Consider the following 23,428-nt stretch of genomic DNA (forward strand, 5'->3'; position numbering starts at 1 on the left):
CTTTTCCATGGCTGGGCACCTCCAACTTCGAGTTTAGGGGCGATGCTAGCCAGGGCCCGGGCTACCGGGATGCCCATCCCGCCTAGGGCGCTGGACAGCGGGATAACCACGCCTCGCCAACCAAAGGCGACTTGACACCAAGTGTTTCTTGGGGTTCCCCTTCGGGAGTTCGGTCCTATCAGGTTGTGAGAGTTCCAGAGCTCTCTGTAGCCGTTCCCGTTCGGCTTCCCTGAAGCCCTAGCCACGCCCCCCTTCCCGGGGTCCTAAAAGCAACAAGTCTAGTCCTATTACTTTAACGTCGGGGTTTCCTCGCCCCATTCCTTAGCTCTAAAGCACCAAAGGGGACACTCTTCTCGGGCAGCAACGCCACAGGGTAAAGGCCCAGAAGCGACTTGATACTTCTGGCCAATCAGAAGTCACGTTTTCCGTTGCTCTCACTTCCGCCCCTCCCCTCCAGTATCCATGGAAACACTTCGAGTGTCCGCTCTGAGGCCAGGGACTTCCGGTTCTGTCTTGCCTGGATGCAGCCATTATTTTTGTGGACTGAATGTTTTGGTTTCTCCTTGGAGGCTGTGCAAGTGATGTGGACTTTCGAGACCACCGAGTCAGGAGGGGACAAGGGCTGGAAGAGTTGTGGCTGAAGGAACAGTGGCCGAACAGCTAGGGTCACGGCCTGAGAAGCGACTCTGGCTTAGAAATTGGAGACACTCCTGTAGGTAGGTCCTTCTCGGTTTCCCCCCTGGTTACGAATGAATTGGGGGAGGAGAGGGGAGGGTAGAGGCATCTCGGGCTCTGGTTACGAATGAATAGGAGAAGGAGACGGAAGGGTAGAGGCATCTCGGGCTCCGGGGTCTGGGTGCTAGATGTTGGTAAGTGTCGAGGCGGAGCTCAGCCTGGGTATCCGGATGAGCAGCGGAGGCCACGCACCGCTTCTCTGCAGACGCGGAGGCCCGGCAAAGCTATGTGGACTTGAGACTCTGCGATTCTGTTCTTTTGAGAAATGCTCGTACGTTTCTCCGGTGTTTACACTCTGGCAGCCCGTGGCGCGCTGAGGCAGCCTCTATCTGGCCTGCTTTTGGGATGCACAAGAATGAATCATTTTTCTCTTTAGAAAGAGAGGGGTCTTGACTAATTGCTTATCATTTTTCCCAGGGACCTACTTGTGATCGCAAGGAAGGATCAGGGTGGCAAAGGCTCATGCCCCCATTGTACAGGTGAGGAAACGGAGGCCTTAGGCGATCTCCTTTTGTCCTCTTAAAGTTCAACAAATGGTTGATGGCATAGTTGAGACTGTGATCAAGACCTGTGAGCCAATTACCAAATCTGGGATACTTCTCCAAGATTCCTGGTACTTCTTTGATGGTGAATCCAGTATGTCTGTTGTAATAAGTAGGGGAGGGCAATGACGTTAATTGAAATAAATAAGAAAAATACTTCAAGTATGGAAACTATTTAAATGTGCTGCCATTATTTCTATTACTTTCATTCTTGTTTTTAATGATCTGTATAATAATGAATGTAATCAATAAAATAAACCCTTGAGGCTCAGAGAGATTGCTTATATAGAAAGCATCTGCATCTCTGGAAAAACTAAACAGTGAAGTCAAATTCTGTGCTTTCAAGTCCAGACTAGAATTGTATCCTTTGAAGTTTTTGGAGAGTCAGAAATAAATTCCAAGATGCCAGTTTTCATAGCTCTCCTTTTTCATCATTGAAAGGGAATAGAAATGTTCTTAGGTTCTTTTTGACCTTTTTCTAAGAGATTTTGGGGGTCATACCCAGTATAGTGTATGGAGACTTTAGTGAGTTTGGGAATTTGAAGTCATGTCCAGTCTTTCACTCCTCTTTTCTTCTCCCTTAGCTTAGCCATTTCAACACTCTACCGTTCACTAGAAGAGGAGCACAAAGGAAGAAGGAATGTTCACCATTTTCCTCACAGTCTGATCCCAGGTGAGTATTATTGTCTTTTCTTATTTATAAAATGATCTTGAATTCTCCATAAGCAGTGGTGGTATAAGTGGCAATCAAGATGGATGGATCAGACTGCATAGAAAATGCTCCTTGGTTGCCTGAGAAGCTTCCAAGCCTCCTATGCAGCATGCCCCTACCCAAAGTCTTTTCCCAGCATTTACTCATTCATTCATTTAGGCACTCAAGTCTGCTATATAGTTCATACAGTTCTTGGTGCTCTGAGATAAAGAAATATGTCTTAACATTAGAGAATAAACCATATGATGTCAGTAATAATTTCTGAAATTATCTACATTAAATAGTACCAGAATGAGTGGCACTTACAGCAGCAGAATGGGATTTGAATAATCATTATAAATAGGGAGATACCATTCTAGATAGGAAAGTCAACATTGAGTCTCAGAATTTGAGGGGACAAATAAGAAAACTGATCTAGGTACAGAGGAGCATAAGTATGAATGTATAAAGTAAAGCCACATTATGGACAGCTATTAATGTTTAATTTGTTATCTATTCTTGTGTACCATTTAGAGGTTCCTCCATGCAATTGATATTGGGGTATATTTGCTTATAGTCTTTTATCTAATAATTACGGTACATACATACTAATCCATATAAACACTAATATGTATGCATACATATACACACATGCATACATATACACACATGTATTTTATGTGTAAAAATACACATATAGGTATATGTGTATATTCATATTTGTGTACAGAGAGACTAGTATATACATAAAAATTTGAATTGTGACAGGTTCCACGAGGGCAGGGAGTGTCTCCAGTGAATATAGAACTCAACCTTGGTGCTCAGTAAATATTTGTTGAATGTATGAGTGGCTGTTATTTGTATAATTTTTTACAAATGCTCATTTAACATTTGAGCATTTTTCCAAGCACTTGTTTTGGTAGCATAAGTTTTCATGGGTATAGAGTGTCCCATTCCAGGTATATACCATTCTTTATTTAAAATTATTTTACTATAATTAATTTAAATCTGCTTAGTAGGCAATGAGAAGAAATGTAACCTTTCTTTTTTTAGTCAGTGGGGATAAGAAAAGGAAGTAGGGTAACATATTGGGGATATTTCACAGAATAACATGATAAGGATTCCCATTTTAAAAAGTAGTAACAGAAGTATTGAGTATGTAAGTAACCTTTCAGTACGTTTTATCATTATAGCATATTAGTCAAAATATAGATTCTGGATATACTACCTAAGTTTCATGTCTCTACCACTTCTTAATACTGTGAACTAGATTGAGTTACTTAAACTAGTTTCTTATTTTTAAAGTGGGGAAAGAAAACTTACTATGTAGGGCTGTTAAGAAGGTTAAGTAAGATCATACATGTAAAAGAACATAGGACAATGCTTGACATAGAAAAAACTTATAGTTGATTGCTGTTATGTTATTATTTAAACTATAATGCATATCTGATGTCACTCTTTTTTAGTCACTAAAACATAAGAATTGACGCAGAGAATCAAGTTTAAATTTTTTTCCCCAATGTCAAGAAATTGTTCTCACATCATTAATTACTAAGCCATCTTTTCCCTAAAATTCACAGTTGTACTGGGTCCGTTCCTAGATTCCTAGTCTTTTCCATTGTTCTGTATGTCAACTCATGTTGTTATAATTGCAGAGGCCTTATTAAAGGGTGTTGGATTAGTCTTTCCTCATTATTCCTCTTTCACAATTTTCTTCTCCCTTCAAAAGAACTTGAAAACCAGTTTGTCAGAACTTTTCCATCCCCACATCAAAATCTTGTTAGTATCTTGATCAAATCCGATTGAAAATAGAGATAGAGATAAATTTAGAATAACATTGTATTTATTTCTCCTACCTAAGATTGAGCAGGGTCTTCCTTTTTTTTTTCAACCCCATTTTTATCCTATAGACTTGTGAGACTATAGTATTTGGTAAGTTTATTTTTAGAAATTCATATTTTATGTTATAAATGTCACTTAAAATACTTTGTAACATTATATGTCTAAACTCTATATCACATTTTATGTAATTTGAACTTTATTGTGATTTATTATATATGTATGAATATTTGAAAACATATATATAATTTAAAATACAATAACAACATGAAAACACACCAGCTAGACCAGAAAATACATTAGAAAGCCCCCTGATCACTCCATAATTTCATTCTAACCCTCTTCTAGAAGGGCAACCACTATCTTAAATGTTGTGTTTATTATTATTTCTTAGCTTTTTTCCCTATGGAAACTTCATCTAATAAAGTCTCTGGAGCAAAAGAATGAGTTGACAGTAATGGAGTAAAGAACAAGGAAGCAATTAACCAAATCATGTTTAATCTTTCAGAATTTATCAGTTTGGTGTGTATGTGTTACAAGCAGTGTACCACTATATTTTAAAACTCAATTTTAGTATCCTTTTTGTCTATTAATAGCTTACTTGTTAGCTTTATTCCTTATGTAATGTTTTTTTTTACTTTTATTCTGTATAGATACATTGTACTTACTTGTCCTTTAATATACCTGTCCTGCTTTTATTTTTCTAGTGGAAGAAAATACTTGTCACATACTCTAAAATAGTATTTTCAAGGGAAATCTTATAGTATTTCTTGTTAACCCAAAATGCATATAACTGATAATTTAACTTTTGGAAATTTATCTTACAGAAATAGTATTATGAGTGAAAGGTTATGATATATTTAGGAGAATTCCTTTTTATTTTATTTTATTTTTATTTTTTTTTTGTAAATAAAAAAAAATGGCACGGTAGAGTGCCATGACATCACACTGCTCACACCAACCTCAAACTCTTGGGCTTAAGCGATTCTCTTGCCTCAGCCTCCCAAGCAGCTGGGACTACAGGCGCCCGCCACAACGCCCGGCTATTTTTTGGTTGCAGTTTGGCCGAGGCCGGGTTTGAACCCACCACCCTTGGTATATGGGGCCGGTGCCCTACTCACTGAGCCACAGGTGCCACCCTATTTAGGAGAATTCTTGACTGTTATATTGTTATAGCCAAGAAACTAAAAACTGTCTTAAAGTCCATAGTATAGGAAGGGTTAAATCTTAGACGTCAATAAAGAGAAATGCTGTGTAAATTTTACAAAAAATAACATAGATCTATTTTTGCATAACAAATTATTCTGATACTTAGCTTAAAATAACAAACATTATCTCACCCAGTTTAAGGGCCAGGGTGCTGGGAGCAGCACAGCTGTTCAGGGTCTCTTGTGAGGTTGCAGTCAAGCCTTCTGCAGGGACAGCAGTCATCTGAAGGATGTACTGGGGTTGGAGGGTAAACTGCTAAGGTGGTTTATACACAGGGCTGTTGGCAAGAGGCCCCATTTCTCAATGAGGGCAGAAGACCTCAATTCTTCACCACTGGGCTCCCTAAACGTTTTCATAACATGGCAGATAGCTTCTCCAGAGCTAGTGGTCTGAAGAGAGAGGGAGGATGGTGCAGTGCTTTTTATGTCCTCGTCTCCAGAATTACACACCATTACTTCCTTTTCCTTTTTTTCCCCCTGTTTATCAGAAGTGACTAGGTCCAGCCCACATTTGAGGGATGAGCAATTAAGGTCTACTTCTTAAATGTAAAGTTATCAAATAATTTATGCACCAGAAATAAGATACCTCTATATGTACTGAAGTGGGAAGTTGTACACTGTCTCGTAAATGAAAAAAAGGAAATTGAAATTAGGTCTTTGTGAAGAAAAAATGTCAGTGGAGTATGTATGTGAGCTTGTGCGTATATGTAGAAGAAGGTCTGAAAGAACGGTGAAAACTATTTACAGTGGCTATTTCTCAAGTTATTTCAGGGAGAGTAGCCTTTCAATTTTTATGTTACTTCAATATTTAAAACATTTATGCACTTATTTTCATAAAGTCTAGTAAAATTAACTAGATTCTGTTAGTATGTTTTTCACAGAAATTCTTAAATATTAAAAAAAAATAACAATCAAAGCCAATAGTCACAGACCGAGTTTTATTTTCACTGTACTTTTTTTTTTTCTGTAGAGACATTTTACTTTATCGCCCTTGGTAGAGAGCCCTGGCGTCACACAGCTCACAGCAACCTCCAACTCCTGGGCTTAGGCGATTCTCTTGCCTGCTGGGACTACAGGTGCCTGCCACAATGCCCGGTTATTTTTTTGTTGTTGTTGCAGTTTGACTGGGGTTGGGTTTGAACCTGCCACCCTCAGTATATGGGACTGGTGCCCTACTCATTGAGTCACAGGCGCCACCTTCACTGTACTTTTTATGAAATGAGAAACCATTGATTTCATTTATTTTCCAGAAACATACTAACTTTCTTTCCCCATTGTTAGTCCTTTACTCTGGACTTCTGAGCCTCCCAAATTTATTGTCTTATTTTATTTAGATGTTCAAAATAGGCTTATTGGGGCAGCACCTATGGCTCAAGGAGTAGGGTGCTGGTCCCATATGCTGGAGGTGGCGGGTTCAAACCCAGCCCCGGCCAAAAACTGCAAAAAAAAGAAAAAAAAATAGGCTTATTAAAATTTATTTTCTAGGCATTTAAAAGTAAACCATTAGATATTTAAGTATATAGCACTGAATTTTCTCATTCTAATTTGTAAATAATGTTTCATTGTGTAGGTATGTATTTTCATATAGTTTATTTGGAAAATAGTACTTTGGTGGTATATTTTGAACCCATATTTCAGTGCCTCTTCTCTGCATTGGGGGCATTCTACATCAACATATTGTGATGGTGTATGGAAATAACCAATTTACAACCCTTAGCCAAATGTTTTTAACTTTCCTCACTTACTCACTTTCACTTACTAGGTAGGCCTTGGTTTAAAAACCTCTGTTTTGTAACTACATGACCTTGTGCAAGTGACTTAGTATTACTGAATGTTAGTCTCCTCATTCTTTTTGTGTAGATGATAATAGTTTATTTATAGGAGTGTTGTGAGAGTAAATGAGATAAACATAGTTCCATTCATATAATACATATTCAGTGATGTTTAGCTGCTGCTGCTAACATTTTAGTTTCTATCCATCTTTGTAAACTCCTTAAAATATCTGTTCTCTTATGCTTAGTTTTTACTCAGTATTTTTTTTTTTTTTTATTTATTTATTTTTTTTTTTATTGTTGGGGATTCATTGAGGGTACAATAAGCCAGTTACACTGATTGCAATTGTTAGGTAAAGTCCCTCTTGCAATCATGTCTTGCCCCCATTGAAATTTAGAATTGAGAATGTTATTAAAGAAATAAACTTGTCACATAACTAATTTATGGTCTGTTTTTTTCACTAAAATACTTTTAAGTAGTTTGAATACCTGTATTTATCTCCTCTCTTTTCTCTACTTAATGGTGGTAATAAAAAAACTAAAAATATGATTACCTTGCAAATTAAGTGCCGAGTCATCAAAAAATGAGAAATTTCAACAAAGATCTGAAAGACAACAGGAGGAATAGTGGTAACAACCACTTAGAGCTAAAGATATTACATCATAGAATGCTCACACAGGAAAATATAGACTAGAAAGGAACTGACAACCCTGTGAACTTCAGAGAGACTAAGATTGCATCCATACCACCTGAAGCACAGGGCCAGCCTGAAGTAAACATGTAACCCTTCAAACAGGAAATTAGACATCTGTAGTAGGGGAACACTCTCTAAGAATTCTAGCATTTGAATCACCTTTGTCACTTACCTAAGAATAAGCAGATATTTAAGTAAAATCTTCAACTTTAAAGAGAAAAACCAAAATAAGTGTATGTGTGTGTTGATAACACCAAGGGAACATAATGCAGGTAACGTAAGAAAACTTAGTATAAACTCAAATTAGCATTCCTAAAGTAATTAGACATTGCATCAACGGAACTCTTACTAATACCCTAAGTAAGTTTTTAAAGCATTATTATAAAACTGGAACAGGATACTAAGAAAAAGAACCATAGTAGAAGGAAAATAATCTCTTAGAAATTAAAACATGATTGCCAGAATAAAAAATTCAAGGGAAGAGCTGGAAGGTTGAAAAACTCTTCCAGATAGTAGAATAAAAAGAAAGAATATAAAGAGATCATCCAAAAGAACTGAGGTACGACTAACAGGTAACTCAGTATAAGTAAAGTGTTCCAGAACAGAGAAATCAGAGGGAAGAAGTTGGCAAAGAAGCAAGAAAATTTGATAAAGCTAATGAGCAGCTGTCTGGAGATTATTGGTTTTCTCACTGAATGCCTAATAGAACCAATGAAAAAAGTCCCAAACCAAGAGATAAGGAGGTAAAGGATCCTAAAATCTTTCCAGAGAGAAAACAAAAGATTACCTACAAAGCACTTAGAATTTTTTTTAAAAAAATCAGTGTTAGCAGCAACACTGAATGGTTACAAACAGTGAAGCAATTCTGAAAAAAATTCTTTCATTCTAGAATTTTATATGTAGCCAACATGAGGGGATAATGAAGACTTCACGTATACAGTGATTCAAATGAATCCTAGGGTTGTTTTTTAGTAACTATGCTAGGAGATTCTTTTTAAAACTAAACTGTGTATCATAGAAGAGAACCTCGTTTGTTTCTCACCTTTGCCTTTCTCATCAGCCCTGGGTTTGATTCACATTCATAGGTTTGATTGAACTCATTTAGGTGTCCTTCTCCAAAATAAAGGAGTAAATCGCAAACAAGGAATAATTATATGCTCTTGAAAATGAAGCTGAAAAGAAAGTGGAACTCCAGCTTACATTCAGGTTGGAGCAGGATGATACTTGATAAAATAGATTATGTAGTGGGCGGCATCTGTGGCTCAAAGGGATAGGGCACCGGCCCCATATGCCAGAGGTGGCGGGTTCAAACCCAGCCCTGGCCAAAAACTGCAAAAAAACAAAAAGATTATGTAGAGAATTTTCAAATAATTAACAATATGAGGATACTGGCTTTATTAAGTAGAAATAAAACAGATAATCGTCCCAAACTGTATAGAGTCATAGTGAAAATTATATAACAACTTTTTATTTATTTTTTATTTCCTAATTTTTTTGTAGAACCAGAGTCTCACTGTACTGCTCAGGCCATGTGGTACTCATGGTCTCAAGTGATCCTGCTGCCTCAGCCTCCCTAAGTGCTAGGATTATAGGCATTAGCCACTGTGCCCAGCTAGAACTTTTTATTGCTTTGGCTAAACATTAGTGATAACACTGTATGAGAATACTGAGCCAGAAGTATAGGGTATAAGATGTAATGTCTTACAGCAAAAAGAAAATACTATCTAAAGTAATCAGTCATAATGCAGTAATATAAACAACATTGAGCAATATTAGTACAGTGGCTAATGGGTTTGGTCTGAAGTATGCGGACCTCAATCCCAGTTATTCTATTCTACTGTTTTCCTTCTAGCACTGTAGTCTTGGGAATATACTTAATCCTCTTTCAACCATTGTTTACTAATTTGTAAAACAGGGATGATGATAGTACCTATAACAAAGGGTTATTACTGTGAGTATTAACTGAAATATAGGTGAAGTACTTAGCCTGTGATTAACAGATAAGTGCTGTACTATATTGGTGTTTCTTATAATAATGATTATGTCTCATGATTGGATGTATAGCTAGCTATTCCACTACTATTATTGTGCCTCCCTTTACCTTTCTTGTTTTTTTTCCTTATTGAAGTTCAGAAGTTCCTTATTTTTCTATTTAGTTTGCCTGTTGTGTTACCTACCGCCTATTTATCTCCCCCTCCTTCTTTTTTTTTTTTTGCTAAATGTTTCTTTCCCGTGTTATTCTTCTCTCTTAGATTTCTTCTTCCTGGGAAGCTTGATCTTTGACCAGATGGCAATAACATTTGAAGATGTGACTGTTATTTTTACTTGGGAGGAATGGAAATTCCTGGATTCTTCTCAAAAAAGGCTCTATAGGGAAGTCATGTGGGAGAACTACACAAATGTCATGTCAGTAGGTAAAGTTATCCCATGAACTAAGGAAATAGACTTAGTTTCTTCTAGAACCAGTTTTGCTGAGTATTCGGGTTTTTATCTGGTGTTGTATTAAAGTCCTGGAAGAATTAGGATGTTGTATTGAGGTGAAGGAAGAAATAGTCTCAAAAATGTGTCATAAGTCAGGCTGACCTGACTCAAATGTCTGGCAGTTGGCTTAGTATCAGTAGGGATAATTGGGATGCGTTGGCCTTACGTCCCTTTGCAAACAAGCTAACCCAGATTCATTTATATAAAATAAAACATCTTCTAGGACACCTAGTTTATACAATTAATAGGTATTTGTGATTATTATTTTTAGTTATTTTCTGAATTACCCTTAAAACACATATCTCCATATATAGTGAACTTTGTTTGATCCTAAATTTGTTTCCTTTTCATACTGTATACAAGTTAGCTTTTGTTGTATAGTGAATATGCCAAACTTAGAGGTTTAAACTATTATTTTTCATGATTCTTATTGGCTTGATGGATCTTTTATCTTGAAGAGACTTGATTGGGGTAAGATAGATGAAGCTGGCTGGCCTGACTAATAACGTTTGGCAGTTGGCTTAGTATCAGTGGGGATAATTGGGATGTGTTGGCCTTACATCCCTTTGCAAACAAGCTGAGACTCATTTATATAGTAGTAATCACAGGAGTTTCAGAAGCATGGAGAGAGAGCAAACACTTTTTAAGTCTCTGCTTGTATCACTTTGGCTATTGTCCCAGTGACCAAATATATTGTACAGCCAAGCCTAGAGACAGAATACAAAGAGAAAACCAAAGGTATAGATAAAGCAGCAAGTCAGAATAGCCATTTTTTCCAAACAATCTATTATACTATTTTAGAACAAAAAATAAGAATAATATATTTTATTTCTAATAATAATAATACTCAAAATCGTCTAATTAAGTATCAGTTTTAAGAGTATTTCCCTGAAGGAGTTGGCCCTATCCTTTTTTCTAACAGTGCCTGGTAAATAGTAGATGCTCAAGATATGCTTGAAGAATGAATAAATAAGCAAATGAGTGAATGCATATATGAATGAACAAAACAAATGAATTTCAGACTCAAAAGGAGCAGCCAAAGTCCTAACCTTCTTTCCTATTCCCATCCACACATATATTTCTGTCACTCCAGAGTGAGAGTGAAGATGTTGATTTTGACACTTGGAAATTTTTAAACACAACTTTTATCTCCTGACTGAATTATCTTCTTTTTCTTCTAGGAAGCTGGAATGAGAGCTACAAACCCCAAGAAGAAAAATTCAGATATTTAGAATATGAAGATTTTTCCTGCTGGAAAGGCTGGAGGAATGCTGGCACTCAGATATATGAGGATCAGAGCTGTGAGGTAACTGTTCAAGGAGTAGATTCCAAAGACCTAAAGCAGCAAGACCTTTCCCAGTGTCAAGGATGGTTAATAGTCTCCACACAAGTACCAGGGTATGGGAATTACAAATTAACTTTTGAAGGGAAAAATCCTAGGAACTTAAAATATAAAAAATTTATACCTTGGCAGTCCTTGGAAACAAAAACCACTTCAGACTATGGTAAAGAAATCTACATGAGTGATTCACTTGGTTTTCAAGGAGGCAGGTACCATCTTGGCATATCCAGGAAGAATCTCTCCACTGAAGAACAGAAGCTTTTAGTTCAGCATTCTTATATCCCAGTGAAGGAAGGCCTTCCAGAGTACTTTGGGGAGATTTGCCAAAATGACCTCCTGAAAGACTCGATGGGAGAGAAGTATTGTGGATGTAATAAATGTAGTGAAATTTATTATTGGAACTCACAATGTATTCACAAGGGAAATCAGCTTGGAGATAACCTCTATCATTGCTCCATCAGCACAGCAGTCTTCTCTCATAGATCAGACTTATATAGACATCCAAGAATCCACCTAGGTAAAAAGCTGTATGGGTGTGATGAAGTTAACAATAACTTTTGTCAGACCTTAGGAGTTCACTTTCATCAGAGAATCTGCACGGGGGAGGTACCTTACATCTGTAATGCATGTGGTAAGAGCTTCAGTCAGATCTCTAGTCTTCATAATCATCAAAGAGTCCACACAGAAGAGAAACTCTATACATTTGAGTATGATAAGGACCTAAGTAGAAATTCAATTCTTCACATTCACCATAGACTTCACATGGGAGAGAAGCCTTTTAAATGTGATCAGTGTGGTAAGAGTTTTAGTCGGAATTCAGTACTTCATGTTCATCAAAGAGTCCACACAGGAGAGAAACCATATAAGTGTGATGAGTGTGGTAAGGGCTTCAGTCAGAGCTCAAATCTTCGAATTCATCAATTAGTACACACAGGAGAGAAGTCCTATAAATGTGATGATTGTGGCAAGGGCTTTACCCAGCGTTCAAATCTTCAAATTCATCGGAGAGTGCATACAGGAGAGAAGCCTTATAAATGTGATGAATGTGGAAAGGACTTTAGTCACAGCTCAGATCTTCGCATTCATCAGAGGGTTCATACGGGGGAGAAACCCTATACTTGTCATGAATGCGGGAAGGGCTTCAGCAAGAGTTCAAAGCTTCACACTCATCAAAGAGTACATACTGGAGAGAAACCCTATAAGTGTGAAGAGTGTGGCAAGGGATTCAGTCAGCGTTCACATCTTCTTATTCATCAGAGAATCCATACAGGAGAAAAACCCTATAAATGTGATGATTGTGGAAAAGGGTTTAGTCATAGCTCTAATCTTCACATTCATCAGAGGGTCCACACAGGAGAAAAGCCTTACCAATGTGCTAAGTGTGGTAAAGGTTTCAGTCATAGCTCAGCTCTTCGAATTCATCAAAGAGTTCATACAGGAGAGAAACCTTATAAATGCTATGAGTATTATAAGGGATTTGATCAGAATTCACATCTTCACAGTCATTATAGAAGAGAAAGTGTATAAATCTTGTTTATTAATAGCTATAATCAAAGCTTAACCTTTAAACCCAATAAATGCTACGGGTAAGGAAATCCTATAAACAAGACAATCCCATACAACATTTATAATTCCTCTAACTGCAATTAAGAATTATTTGCTTTAAGAGGAGGTTCTTAGGAGGATTTATATATATTTAAAACTGAAGAGTATTTTCTTTACCCATGATAAACATAGTCATTAAAAATATATATTAAAATTTAAGGAGAAAACTAATCCTTCATCCTAGTTTTTTGTTTTTTTTTTTGGTGCATTTCAATATGCATGAAATTATTCTGTGTGTGTGTTCAACTTTGTATTTTCATTGACTTCAAAACATTTCCTCAAATTTTGGTGACCACAGTGCACTTTCATTCCTTCCCCTCCCTAGTTTTCCACATTTATTCATAGTTTCAGACACCACCTTGCAAGAAGTACATTTAGTTTCTCTAAGATGTGAAAGGTATGGACAAAAATTGATAGGAATGAATGCTAGAAACAGAAGATGCTCCATTGATTCAGAACCAGGAGTTCAAGGAGTAGAATTTTATTTAATCTTAGTAAAAACAGAGTGCTAGGAACAGAATTGAAGTCAGAGCTATGTACAACAATGAGCCCCCAAGCTAATTATGTAAGTAGAGAATTTAAGCTCTACTTACATAATTGGAGAGAAACCCTATAAGTGTGAAGGGTTTTTATAAACCATTTTATAATCCATTATATAAAATGCAGAAGAGTCAATAGAAAAACACTAAAAAGTATTAACTATTGATATGTAAATAGGCTTAGGTAGTATTTCCAAAGGAGTAAAAAGTGAAATTTAAGGGAATTGAAATATCAGAAAAAGGAATATTATCTTGAAGAGTTAGAAACCTACTGTCCTGAAAGTTAGCTGCTTAAGGCTCCAGAGGAAATATTTTAAAAAGTTGATATCCCCAGTGTCACAACAAAAAAAAACTGACCTCAAAAAAGCTAGAGTAGAAATCCATAGGTAGAGAAAAGCCTCTAAAATAATAGGAGAAATAGATACAATGAAGAACTTTAGTGAAATTAAAAATGCTATATCAAAGTAAAAAGCAATACAGAGTAAAATTAACATTGCAGAGTATCAATGCTATCATGAATAAACTTGAGATGATCTTAAATGGCTAAGGAAAAGATAATGAAATGGAAATAAGGAGAAGACACAGATACGAAGAGCAGAGAGTGGGAGTCCCATGTAGGAATTAAAGATGTTTATAAGGAGTATAAAAAACATTTGAAATAGAATCAATGATCAAAGATACTAAGAATTTTTACCTGGATTAAAGCATGTGCTCCTAGATTTCAGGCAAAACCAGTATGAAAACAATCTTAGAAACAGTTTAGGAAAAAAAGGAACAATTGAAAGCATGCAGAAAGAAAAATTCTGGTTATCTACAAAGCTAAAAAGGGAGGATAGATAACCTCTGCAACGGTAGCGCAGAAGACAATGCAATAGCACCTTCAGAATTTCTGACATTTAAAAAAGTCAACTGTTAAGGAACAGTATAATAAAATAGTCCATTATATTCGCAAGAAACAAGTATTTTAGATGATAAACTAAAAAACAGCACACCATACATATGCCTTTTACGGTTCAAGAATGTGAAAGCCATGCTATTAAAGGACTGGTGGTGAACACTAAAATCATGTAAAAACACTACATCAATAGTTTCTTGCAGTTAAGTCTGAATAATTTGTTTCAAAACTTCAAAATATTTAAATAGTTGTACAGGAAAATATACAAATGCTAAGTATAGAAGCATATTGAATAATAAAAGTTTGGGTGGGAAATTAGGGTTGCCAGGACTCAACTTATGTTTGAATTTCATATAAGCAAAGGAGTTTTTTAGTATATACTGCAAATATTGCATGGACTTAATGCAAATAATTTACTTGAAATTCAAATTTAACTGGATATTTTGTGTTTTTATGTGCTAAATCTGGCAACTCTATGGGGGTGGTATAGAGAAAAGTGCTACATTTCTAATCTGAAAAAACAGGGACTCATGATAACATTTTCTTCTTTACAGTTTAAGAAAAGTCTTTTTTTCCCTCAAAACTTAGAAATTACAACTAATAGAACTAAAAAAAGTTCAGATGCTTTTCAAAACAGAAGATAAAAGCAAAGAAAATACTCAGTCTTTATAGCAAAGACAGTACAAAAAAACACAAGAGGTTGGCCTAAAACATCAGGATGAGAGAAGGCCAAATTTACCAAAGTATGACTTATTAAAAATTTTGAAAACACAAATGGGGTAAAATTTAAATTCTATTACAGATGAAAAGGTTAAAGTAAAAAGATATTGATTAAATGTGAGATTAGGTGATGTTTTTTTAAGGCAAATACGAAGGAGTACCTACAATATACTTTTTAAAGTTTAAAAAATTTGAATTAAGTCCATAAGATGGATAAAAACACTACATCAATAGTTTCTTAAACTCTTGTAATAATCAGAAAATGGAACAGGTGAAAAATATCTAGCTTTAAAAATTTTTTTAAAATGAACATAAAAGTACATAATGAAAAAATCAAAGATCATAAAACAGGACTTGAAGAGAAGACAATTTTCCTAGAGGGAATGTTTCTAAATTAATTTATAGATTTATTTTAAATATTATGAAAGTCGCAATGAGATTTGAAATCAAATTTTAGAAAAACATGTTGAAAAAGAGCAAAGATAATAAAGATTAATGAGGTGGCACTAACGTGTAATAGTATATTGAAAATATAGTAATGGAGGACTTAATTATATATTTGAAAAAAATTTTAGAATTCAGTCACTAAATAGCTTAAAGAAATATACCAGTGCATGGATTATATACACATATATAATGTGTATATGTATATATATACATATATACTTCACATATGATAAAGATTGATAAACAGGAGAAGAATTATTTATAAATAGTACTGAGATGATTATTTAACCTTTGGGTGAAAAATAAAATTAGGCTTTAATGTCATGATCTACATCAGAATAAAATATATACTGACTAAAGCACAAGTTTGCAAGTTGTATTCCATGGACCTCCATATGGTTTTATGAAGATTGGTAACTCAAACACAAGAATCACAAATTTAGCTCCATATTTTTGTGTTTCATCTGCAAGAATAACATAAGATTTCATTCTTTTTAAAAGGAGGGTCTATCCTTTAAATATAACATGCTTAAAATTCTCTGGAGTGGATTTTTATATCGTTTAAAATGCACATACATACATGAATTTTTAAAAAGTTAAAAAACTCAGAAAAAATACCTAGGAGTTTGACCAGATAAAAATGTTAAAATTGTAGGCCAAAAACATAGAAATCAGATAACAATAGGAAAAATACAAGCCATGATTATGACAATATGACAGTGTAAACAGTGGATAGCTGATTTCAAATTGACAGACATAAACAGAATAAGTATAACTTCTGTTAACAAATGATAATACCTATTTTTAGTGAGTATGGAGTGAAGTATAGAAGTACACTACATATATTAAGAGTAAATTGATACAGATTTTTTGGAAGAGCTATTTGGTCAATCATAAACCTCAAAATTACTATTTTTTGAGACAGAGTCTCACTATGTCACCCTCACAGCCAACCTCAAACTCTTGGGCTTAAGTGATTCTCTTACCTCAGCCTCCCAAGTAGCTGGGACTATAGGTGTCTGCCACAATGCCTGGCTATTTTTTTTTTTTAATGTTATTGTTGTCATTGTTGTTTAGCAGGGCCTGGCGGGGTTAGAACCCACCAGCCCCAGTGCATGTGGCTGGCGCCCTAACCACTGAGCTGTGGGCGTCGAGCCAGCCTTAAATTATTGATACTCTTTGCTACATCTAGGAATATATCCTATGGAAGTAGAGTTTCACACTCTCTGGGAGTTGTAAAGAATAGAGATCCACTCAAGCTATCTCATGTAAAGAATGGGGGTATAGAACATTACATAGTAAAATGTCAACAGAAGAAAATTCACGGGCAGAAACTTCTGGGGAATTTCCCTGAAACCCATCAGATAATGAAGGTACTCTTACAAGAACTTATTTCAGTTTCTCTTTGAGTGGCCTCTCTTTTTCTTTTTCTTTCTTTTTTCTTTTTGAGACAACAGAGTCTCACTCCGTCTTGTCACCTGGGTAGAGTGCTATGGTGTCCTAACTCAACAGCAACCTCAAACTCTTGGGCTCAAGGCAATCCTCCTTCTCTCAGCCTCCCAAGTAGTTGGGACTACAGGCACCCACCACACCTGTGTAGTTTTTCTATTTTTAGTAGAGATGGGGTCTCACTCTTGCTCAGGCTTTTCTCAGAAGACACGATGTCACTCTGTTGCCCAGGCTGAAATGCAGGGGTGCAATCATGGCTCACTGTGACCTCCAACTCCTAGGATCAATTAGTCATCCTGCGTCAGTCTCCTGAGTAGCTAGGACTACAGCCATGTGCCACCATGCTCAGTTACTTTATTTTTCACTGGGATGTGGTCTTATTGTGTTGTTCAGGCTGATCTCGATCTCCTGGCCTCAAGTGACCTTTCTGTCTTGGCCTTTCCAAAGTGCTGGGCACTACTATGCCCAGCATACTGTAACTTTTACACTGCCTTCTCAATAGGAATGATCTGAATAAATTATGATGCAACTATATATAGAGTCCTATGCAGTCATTAACACATACATTTCAAGAATGTTGTAATGACAAGAATATGTACTTGTGGGTGGCGCCTGTGGCTCAGTGAGTAGGGCGCCGGCCCCATATACCGAGGGTGGTGGGTTCAAACCCAGCCCCAGCTGAACTGCAACCAAAAAATAGCCGGGTGTTGTGGCGGGCGCCTGTAGTCCCAGCTGCTGGGGAGGCTGAGGCAGGAGAATCGCGGAAGCCCAAGAGCTGGAGGTTGCTGAGCCCTGTGACATCATGGCACTCTACTGAGGGCGGTAAAGTGAGACTCTGTCTCTACAAAAAAAGAATATGTACTTATATAGATATTTCCATGGGAAAAATGTTGGCTATATTAAAAAATGTTATTAGGGCTTGGCGCCTGTAGCTCAGTGGTTAGGGTACCAGCCACATACATCGGAGCTGGTGGGTTTGTGCCCGGCCTGGGCCTGCTAAACAACAATGACAACTACAACAAAAAAACAGCCAGGCATTGTGGTGGGCGCCTATAGTCCCAGCTACTTGGGAGGCTAGGCAAAAGAATGGCTTAAGCCCAAGAGTTTGAGGTTACTGTGAGCTGTGATGCCATGGCACTCTATCGAGGGCAATAGTCAGACTCTGTCTCAAAAAAAAAAAAATGTTATTAGTGGGTCTCTGACAGGAAAGACTGTGGTTATCTTTTTGCTCTTTACACTTTTTTGTATTTTTAGTATTTTTATTGATCTCTCTTCATAAAAAATACAAATCACTTTTTAACATATAACTTAAAATTTTAATGGCTGCATGATATTCCATTGTGTTGCTGCAGGGATAAGTTATATTTATCCCTATATTAACAGGGATTTAGACCTTTCATTTTTATGTAATGAATTGAACTACCATTACGGTCATTAAGAAGTTTACCACAATTTTAGGTAATTTTTATTAGAATTTTCTGTATTGGAATTATTGTGTGTTAAACGATAAGAGGAAGAAGTTTTAACTTGTGCAGAGTGATGGAATAATGAAATTCCCTGATGTATATGTACAGTCAACTACAAGTAGTCTGACACTGTTGGGAGTGTAAAGTGTAAATCAAAGGAGCGGTTGAAGGATGGCCAGGTCACGAAGGACTTCCTGTGCCAAGCTAAAAATTTCTGTAGTTCAAGGAGAAACATTGAAGAATCTTAAATGGCGGAGTAACTCATCATTTCAGAAAGATATTTTAATGGTGTGAAAATTGAATATGTGGCAGAGTGAGGGGCAGAGAATGACCAAGAATGGAAGTCACAAGACCATTTAGGAGACAAGGCAACTACGTGGTATCACTGAGGTTTGGTAGTGGGGTATGGTTTTCTTTTTAGTTGTTGGTTTTATTTTTTCTTTTATTTTCTTACTAGGGTAAACTTGGAAATTGTGTCCACTATAAGAAGACAGAAATCCTGCTACTCAAAGATAGACATTTGTAATATTTTGGTTTACATCCTTATTCAGCATGTCTTATGTACTTGTTACATGTACATGTTTACACAGTTGATAGTGTGTGGTATGTATTACTTTGTTCCGGCCTTTAAAATAATTTAGTATTACTAAATTAATATTAATTAAAATTAAAATGAAAAGGTAGATTACTTAACAAACACTATAAATAAGAAAGTTAGTTTAAAAACAATAAGTGAAGAGAAATCCGAAAAAGATGTACAAAAACAAAAATACCAAAGAATTGCCAAAGAATTCAAGGGGAATATCATTAAAAAGGAACAAAAGGTATTTTGTATCAAAAAGTCAAATTTAAAACTCTAAATCAAGGTCACAGTAACTCTAGTATCTAAAATTTAAACCAGGTGTTTACAAACTTTCTATGAAAGGCAAGATAGTATAACAAATATTTTAGATTTTTTGCAGGTTTTAAGTTCTTAGTGGTGACTACTCAACTTTGTCATTATAGAATAAAAACAGCCATAGATGATATTATGTGTACAGTATATAAGTGAATAAGTCTGTATTCCAATAAAATTTTACTTAAAAGACAAATTTGAATTTAATATAATTTTCACATCATGAAATACTTTTGATTTTTTTCAACCATTTAATAATGCAAAACCACACAGCTCTCTGTATAGTAACTGGCAGAGGACCATCTTTCAATAGATTAATTGGTGACTATGTCAAAATATGCACTGCACAGGTAAAACAGATGATCTGAAAGCGTTCATGGCCATTTCCACATTATAGTCTCTAAACACAAGAAATACAGCTTTAACTGTAAGGGATCAGAGGTTATCTTGGTCCTCTTTATATGTAACACATACAGATTTGTTTTTCATGTGTTCAGTCCATACCCCTATTATTAAACTGTTTCAATGTATACTATTAGGCTCTTGTGGCTAGGCTACCTTTTAAAAAATATCAAGATAGCAGAGTTTCTGCAAAAATTCCCTGTTCTTACATGGTTTTTGTCACATCCCACTTCTGACACCACTTGTCAGGGTCCAGGACTGGCCGGCTTAACTAGGTTCCGGATGTGGACCGCTAAGTTATGTTGCTCAGCGCTCTTAGGTGCCTGAGGGCTACCTACTTTAGCTGGAAAGAGAGAGTAAAGCAGTCTTCTTTTTTTTTTTTTTTTTTTTTTGTAGAGATAGAGTCTCACTTTATGGCCCTCGGTAGAGTGCCGTGGCCTCACACAGCTCACAGCAACCTCCAACTCCTGGGCTTAAGCGATTCTCTTGCCTCAGCCTCCCGAGTAGCTGGGACTACAGCGCCCGCCACAACGCCCGGCTATTTTTTTTTTTTTGGTTGCAGTTTGGCCGGGGCCGGGTTTGAACCCGCCACCCTCGGTATATGGGGCCGGCGCCTTACCAACTGAGCCACAGGTGCCGCCCTAAAGCAGTCTTCTTAGAAAGATAGACTTTAGTCTTTAGCAGAGCTCAGTGATCTTCAGCAGAGAGCTACCGTGCTGGCATTTTGCAGGCAGAAGAGGAGACAGAGTCAGAGTAAGTGAGTCCATGATAGAATGCACATGCCCCCGACTGCCTTCTCCTCCAGCCTAATAGAAGGCTGATCTTGTGCCTCTCAACACCATAGGTGTAGAGACTGCCAATTCACCACTGCTCTCATCTCGCGAGCTCTCATGCTTGTTAGGAGAGCTAAATCCCTCTCCATGCCCTTTCCACCAAGGTGTTCCATTATTGAGCTATACAGGTATTTCTTATAACTCTCACTCCTCCTAGCCATACGCTATATGGGGGCTGCTACAGTTTTTATTGGTTATCGTAACTGGTAATGTCTACTGCTTAGATAGCTAACAGAGAAAAAAAGGAAGAGTCTATAAAGCTTAGAATTAGGTGCCCAGGATAGGGATGGTACTAATTAGGTTTTTTTATTTACTATTTTCCTCTTCCTCTTTCTTTTGCTGTCTCTGAAATGAGTTAAAAAAATTATTAAATACATTGACTTCCTTCCAGAATATAATTTGTTGAGAACTGATGTAATGATATGTGCTAGACACAGAAACATAAAATAGGAAAGACCTAGTTGGTAGCCAGTAGGGGCTTACAGTCTATATGAAGAGGTAAGTATAAAGTTAAAGAATTGTAATCAAGGCACAAAAGTTAAAACAAATAAGGGAGCAATTCTGTGTAAGGTTAAAAAATGTTTCATAGAAAACGTAAAACTAGAGTGTTATTTTTAAGGATAAGTAAGTAAATACCAGGTTAATGGGAAAGTGGTATAAAAGTTCAGGTTTCTTTCAGATTTGTACTGTATGTCAAAACCAGTAAGATGGCTAGTAGAAACATGTAAGAACAGGGAATTTTTGCAGAAACTTTGCTATCTTGATATTTTTATCTGTAGTAGTAGTAGCTGAATGGTTTATAAAGTCTATTTTGGGGAGTCTAAATTCTCATTCCTTTATTTCTATTTAATCCTTTAGAACTCTTCTCCTTATTCTAGGCTTATGGTGTAATTGAAAGAGCCTGGTTAATTCTGTGTCTAGTCTAATGATAACTATATCCTTAAACACATATTAAATATATTCTAGGCTTTTGGTGTAATTGAAAGAGCCTAGTTAATTCTTAGTGTCTAGTCTAACTAGAACTATATCCTTAAAAATTTACCTAGTATCTTGAGAGCTGTTTCCTCAATTATAAGTTTAACCTAGATCAGTGTTTTTCAAACCTTTTTTTATCTCATAGGACACTTGAACCTATAATTAAACTTCTGTGCACACTTAAATTATCTTTTTTTAAAGTTTTTTTATTGAATCATAGCTGTGTACATTGATTACATTATCTTGACGAAAAAGAAAGTTTAAAAAAAGAATATACTTAATACGCTTTGAACTTCTTTTGAAAATAATTTAATTAATGATCTTTAAAAGATTTCAAGGCACAGTTAAGATCCTCTCTCATGGCACACCAGTGTGCAGCAGCACAACAATTGATAATCACTGACCTAGATTATTTCTAGCACTCCTTCAGCTAATAACATTCTATAAAAAATTCTATTTAGGTCAGGTGCAGTGGCTTATACCTATAAACCTAGCACTTTGGAGGCCAATGCAGGAGAGTAACTTGAGCCCAGGAGTTGGTGACCAGCAATAGCAAGACCATCTCTGTAAGAAATTTATTTTTTAAATTAGCCCGGTGTGGTGGTATGTGCCTGTAGTTACAGCTACTCTGGAGGCTGAGGCAGAATAGCTCAAGCACAGTGGCTGGAGGCTGCAATAAACTATGATGGTACCACTGTACTCTAGCCCAGGGAACAAACAGAGCATAACCCCATCTCAAAAAAAAAAAAAAAAAATTAAAAACTGATTCTGGGGAACAAATACTTTTATTAGGTTGAACTGTATAAATTTCTGCAATTTAACTTCTTTTGACCTAAATAAACAGCAATTTTATATGGTTCAACTTAACATACCAGGGTTTGAAGCAAGTGATTTTGAGCAGTTCTAAGAGTCTGACCTAAGATGTGCAAATATGTGTAACCAAGCATTTTTAACAGGAATTAGTCCTTGTCAAGAGTGATCATTTCTTTGTCCCTGAATGCAGTTAATTGATCAGACAATATGAACAATAGATCATAAATGTGCTTAAGCTTCTTTATCTGATGTGCCAAATACTTCCATATTTTATAAAAGTGTTCTTAGTTGGTACCATATGTGAGCTAGGGGTGGGAAGCTCATACTAATTTCCTTGGACAGCCCCAGTTTTTGTTTTTTGTCCTGGTGTCATATTAATGATGGCCCCTTTCACTTTCCAAAATATCTGGGTTTGGATATTAGATTTTTTATTTTTATTAAATCATAGCTGTGTACATTAATGCAGCCATGGAGTACAATGTGCTGGTTTTATATACAATTTGAAATATTTTCATCACACTGGTTAACATAGTCTTCATGGGATTTTCTTATTGTGTTAAGACATTTATATTCTACATTTAGTTAGTTTCACATGTACCCTTGTATGATGCACCATAGGTGTGGTCCCACCAATTACCCTCCCTCTACCCATCCTCCTCCCTCCCCTCCCTTTCCCCATATTCTTGGGCTATAATTGGGTTATAGCTTTCATATGAAAGCTATATATTAGTTTCATAGTAGGGATGAGTATATTGGATACTTTTTCTTCCATTCTTGAGATTCTTTGCTAAGAAGAATATATTCCAGTGGATATTAAATTTTATGATTACTTCTGCCCCAAAACTATACTGAGGTAGAAAGTGAATGATAGGCTAGCAGGAGGAAATGCTGAGGTACAAAATATCTTCCTGATGTTGAGGGTGGAGGGGCGATTTTATTTCCCCCCTTCATGCCTAAAATGTCCTAGTTTATATGAAAATATTCATGTCACATGAGGTACTGTGGCAAGGTAGCCTACCATATTCCCTATTTTTTTTTTTTATTGCAGATAGCACTTACTTTAACAATTTAATAAAACTGACTG

General features: G+C 36.2%; 1 protein-coding gene across 3 annotated transcripts; it reads left to right on the forward strand.

The window, feature by feature from the left end:
- Window positions 1-522: 522 nt before the first annotated feature.
- ZNF214 (zinc finger protein 214) lies at window positions 523-13,093 on the forward strand. Of its 3 annotated transcripts, none has more exons than XM_053561924.1 (5): window positions 523-716; window positions 1,153-1,214; window positions 1,862-1,950; window positions 9,735-9,896; window positions 11,145-13,093. In XM_053561924.1, exons 2-5 carry the CDS (start codon window positions 1,198-1,200, stop codon window positions 12,830-12,832), a joined length of 1,956 nt encoding a protein of 651 aa, XP_053417899.1. In that variant the 5' UTR covers window positions 523-716; window positions 1,153-1,197; the 3' UTR covers window positions 12,833-13,093. The 3 variants fall into 3 exon arrangements, with proteins under 3 accessions (XP_053417899.1, XP_053417898.1, XP_053417900.1); XM_053561923.1 differs by having other exon boundaries at window positions 523-712; XM_053561925.1 differs by lacking the exon at window positions 9,735-9,896 and having other exon boundaries at window positions 523-712.
- Window positions 13,094-23,428: the final 10,335 nt, after the last annotated feature.

Source organism: Nycticebus coucang, chromosome 14 (genome assembly GCF_027406575.1).
Source record: "Nycticebus coucang isolate mNycCou1 chromosome 14, mNycCou1.pri, whole genome shotgun sequence".
NCBI lineage: Eukaryota > Metazoa > Chordata > Mammalia > Primates > Lorisidae > Nycticebus > Nycticebus coucang.

Excerpts from the sequence above, each read along its gene's own strand:
- ZNF214 (XM_053561924.1), top strand. Across the intron at positions 1,951-9,734 it reads TCCTCACAGTCTGATCCCAG|ATTTCTTCTTCCTGGGAAGC; the intron begins GTGAGTATTATT and ends CTTCTCTCTTAG. Across the intron at positions 9,897-11,144 it reads CACAAATGTCATGTCAGTAG|GAAGCTGGAATGAGAGCTAC; the intron begins GTAAAGTTATCC and ends TTTTTCTTCTAG.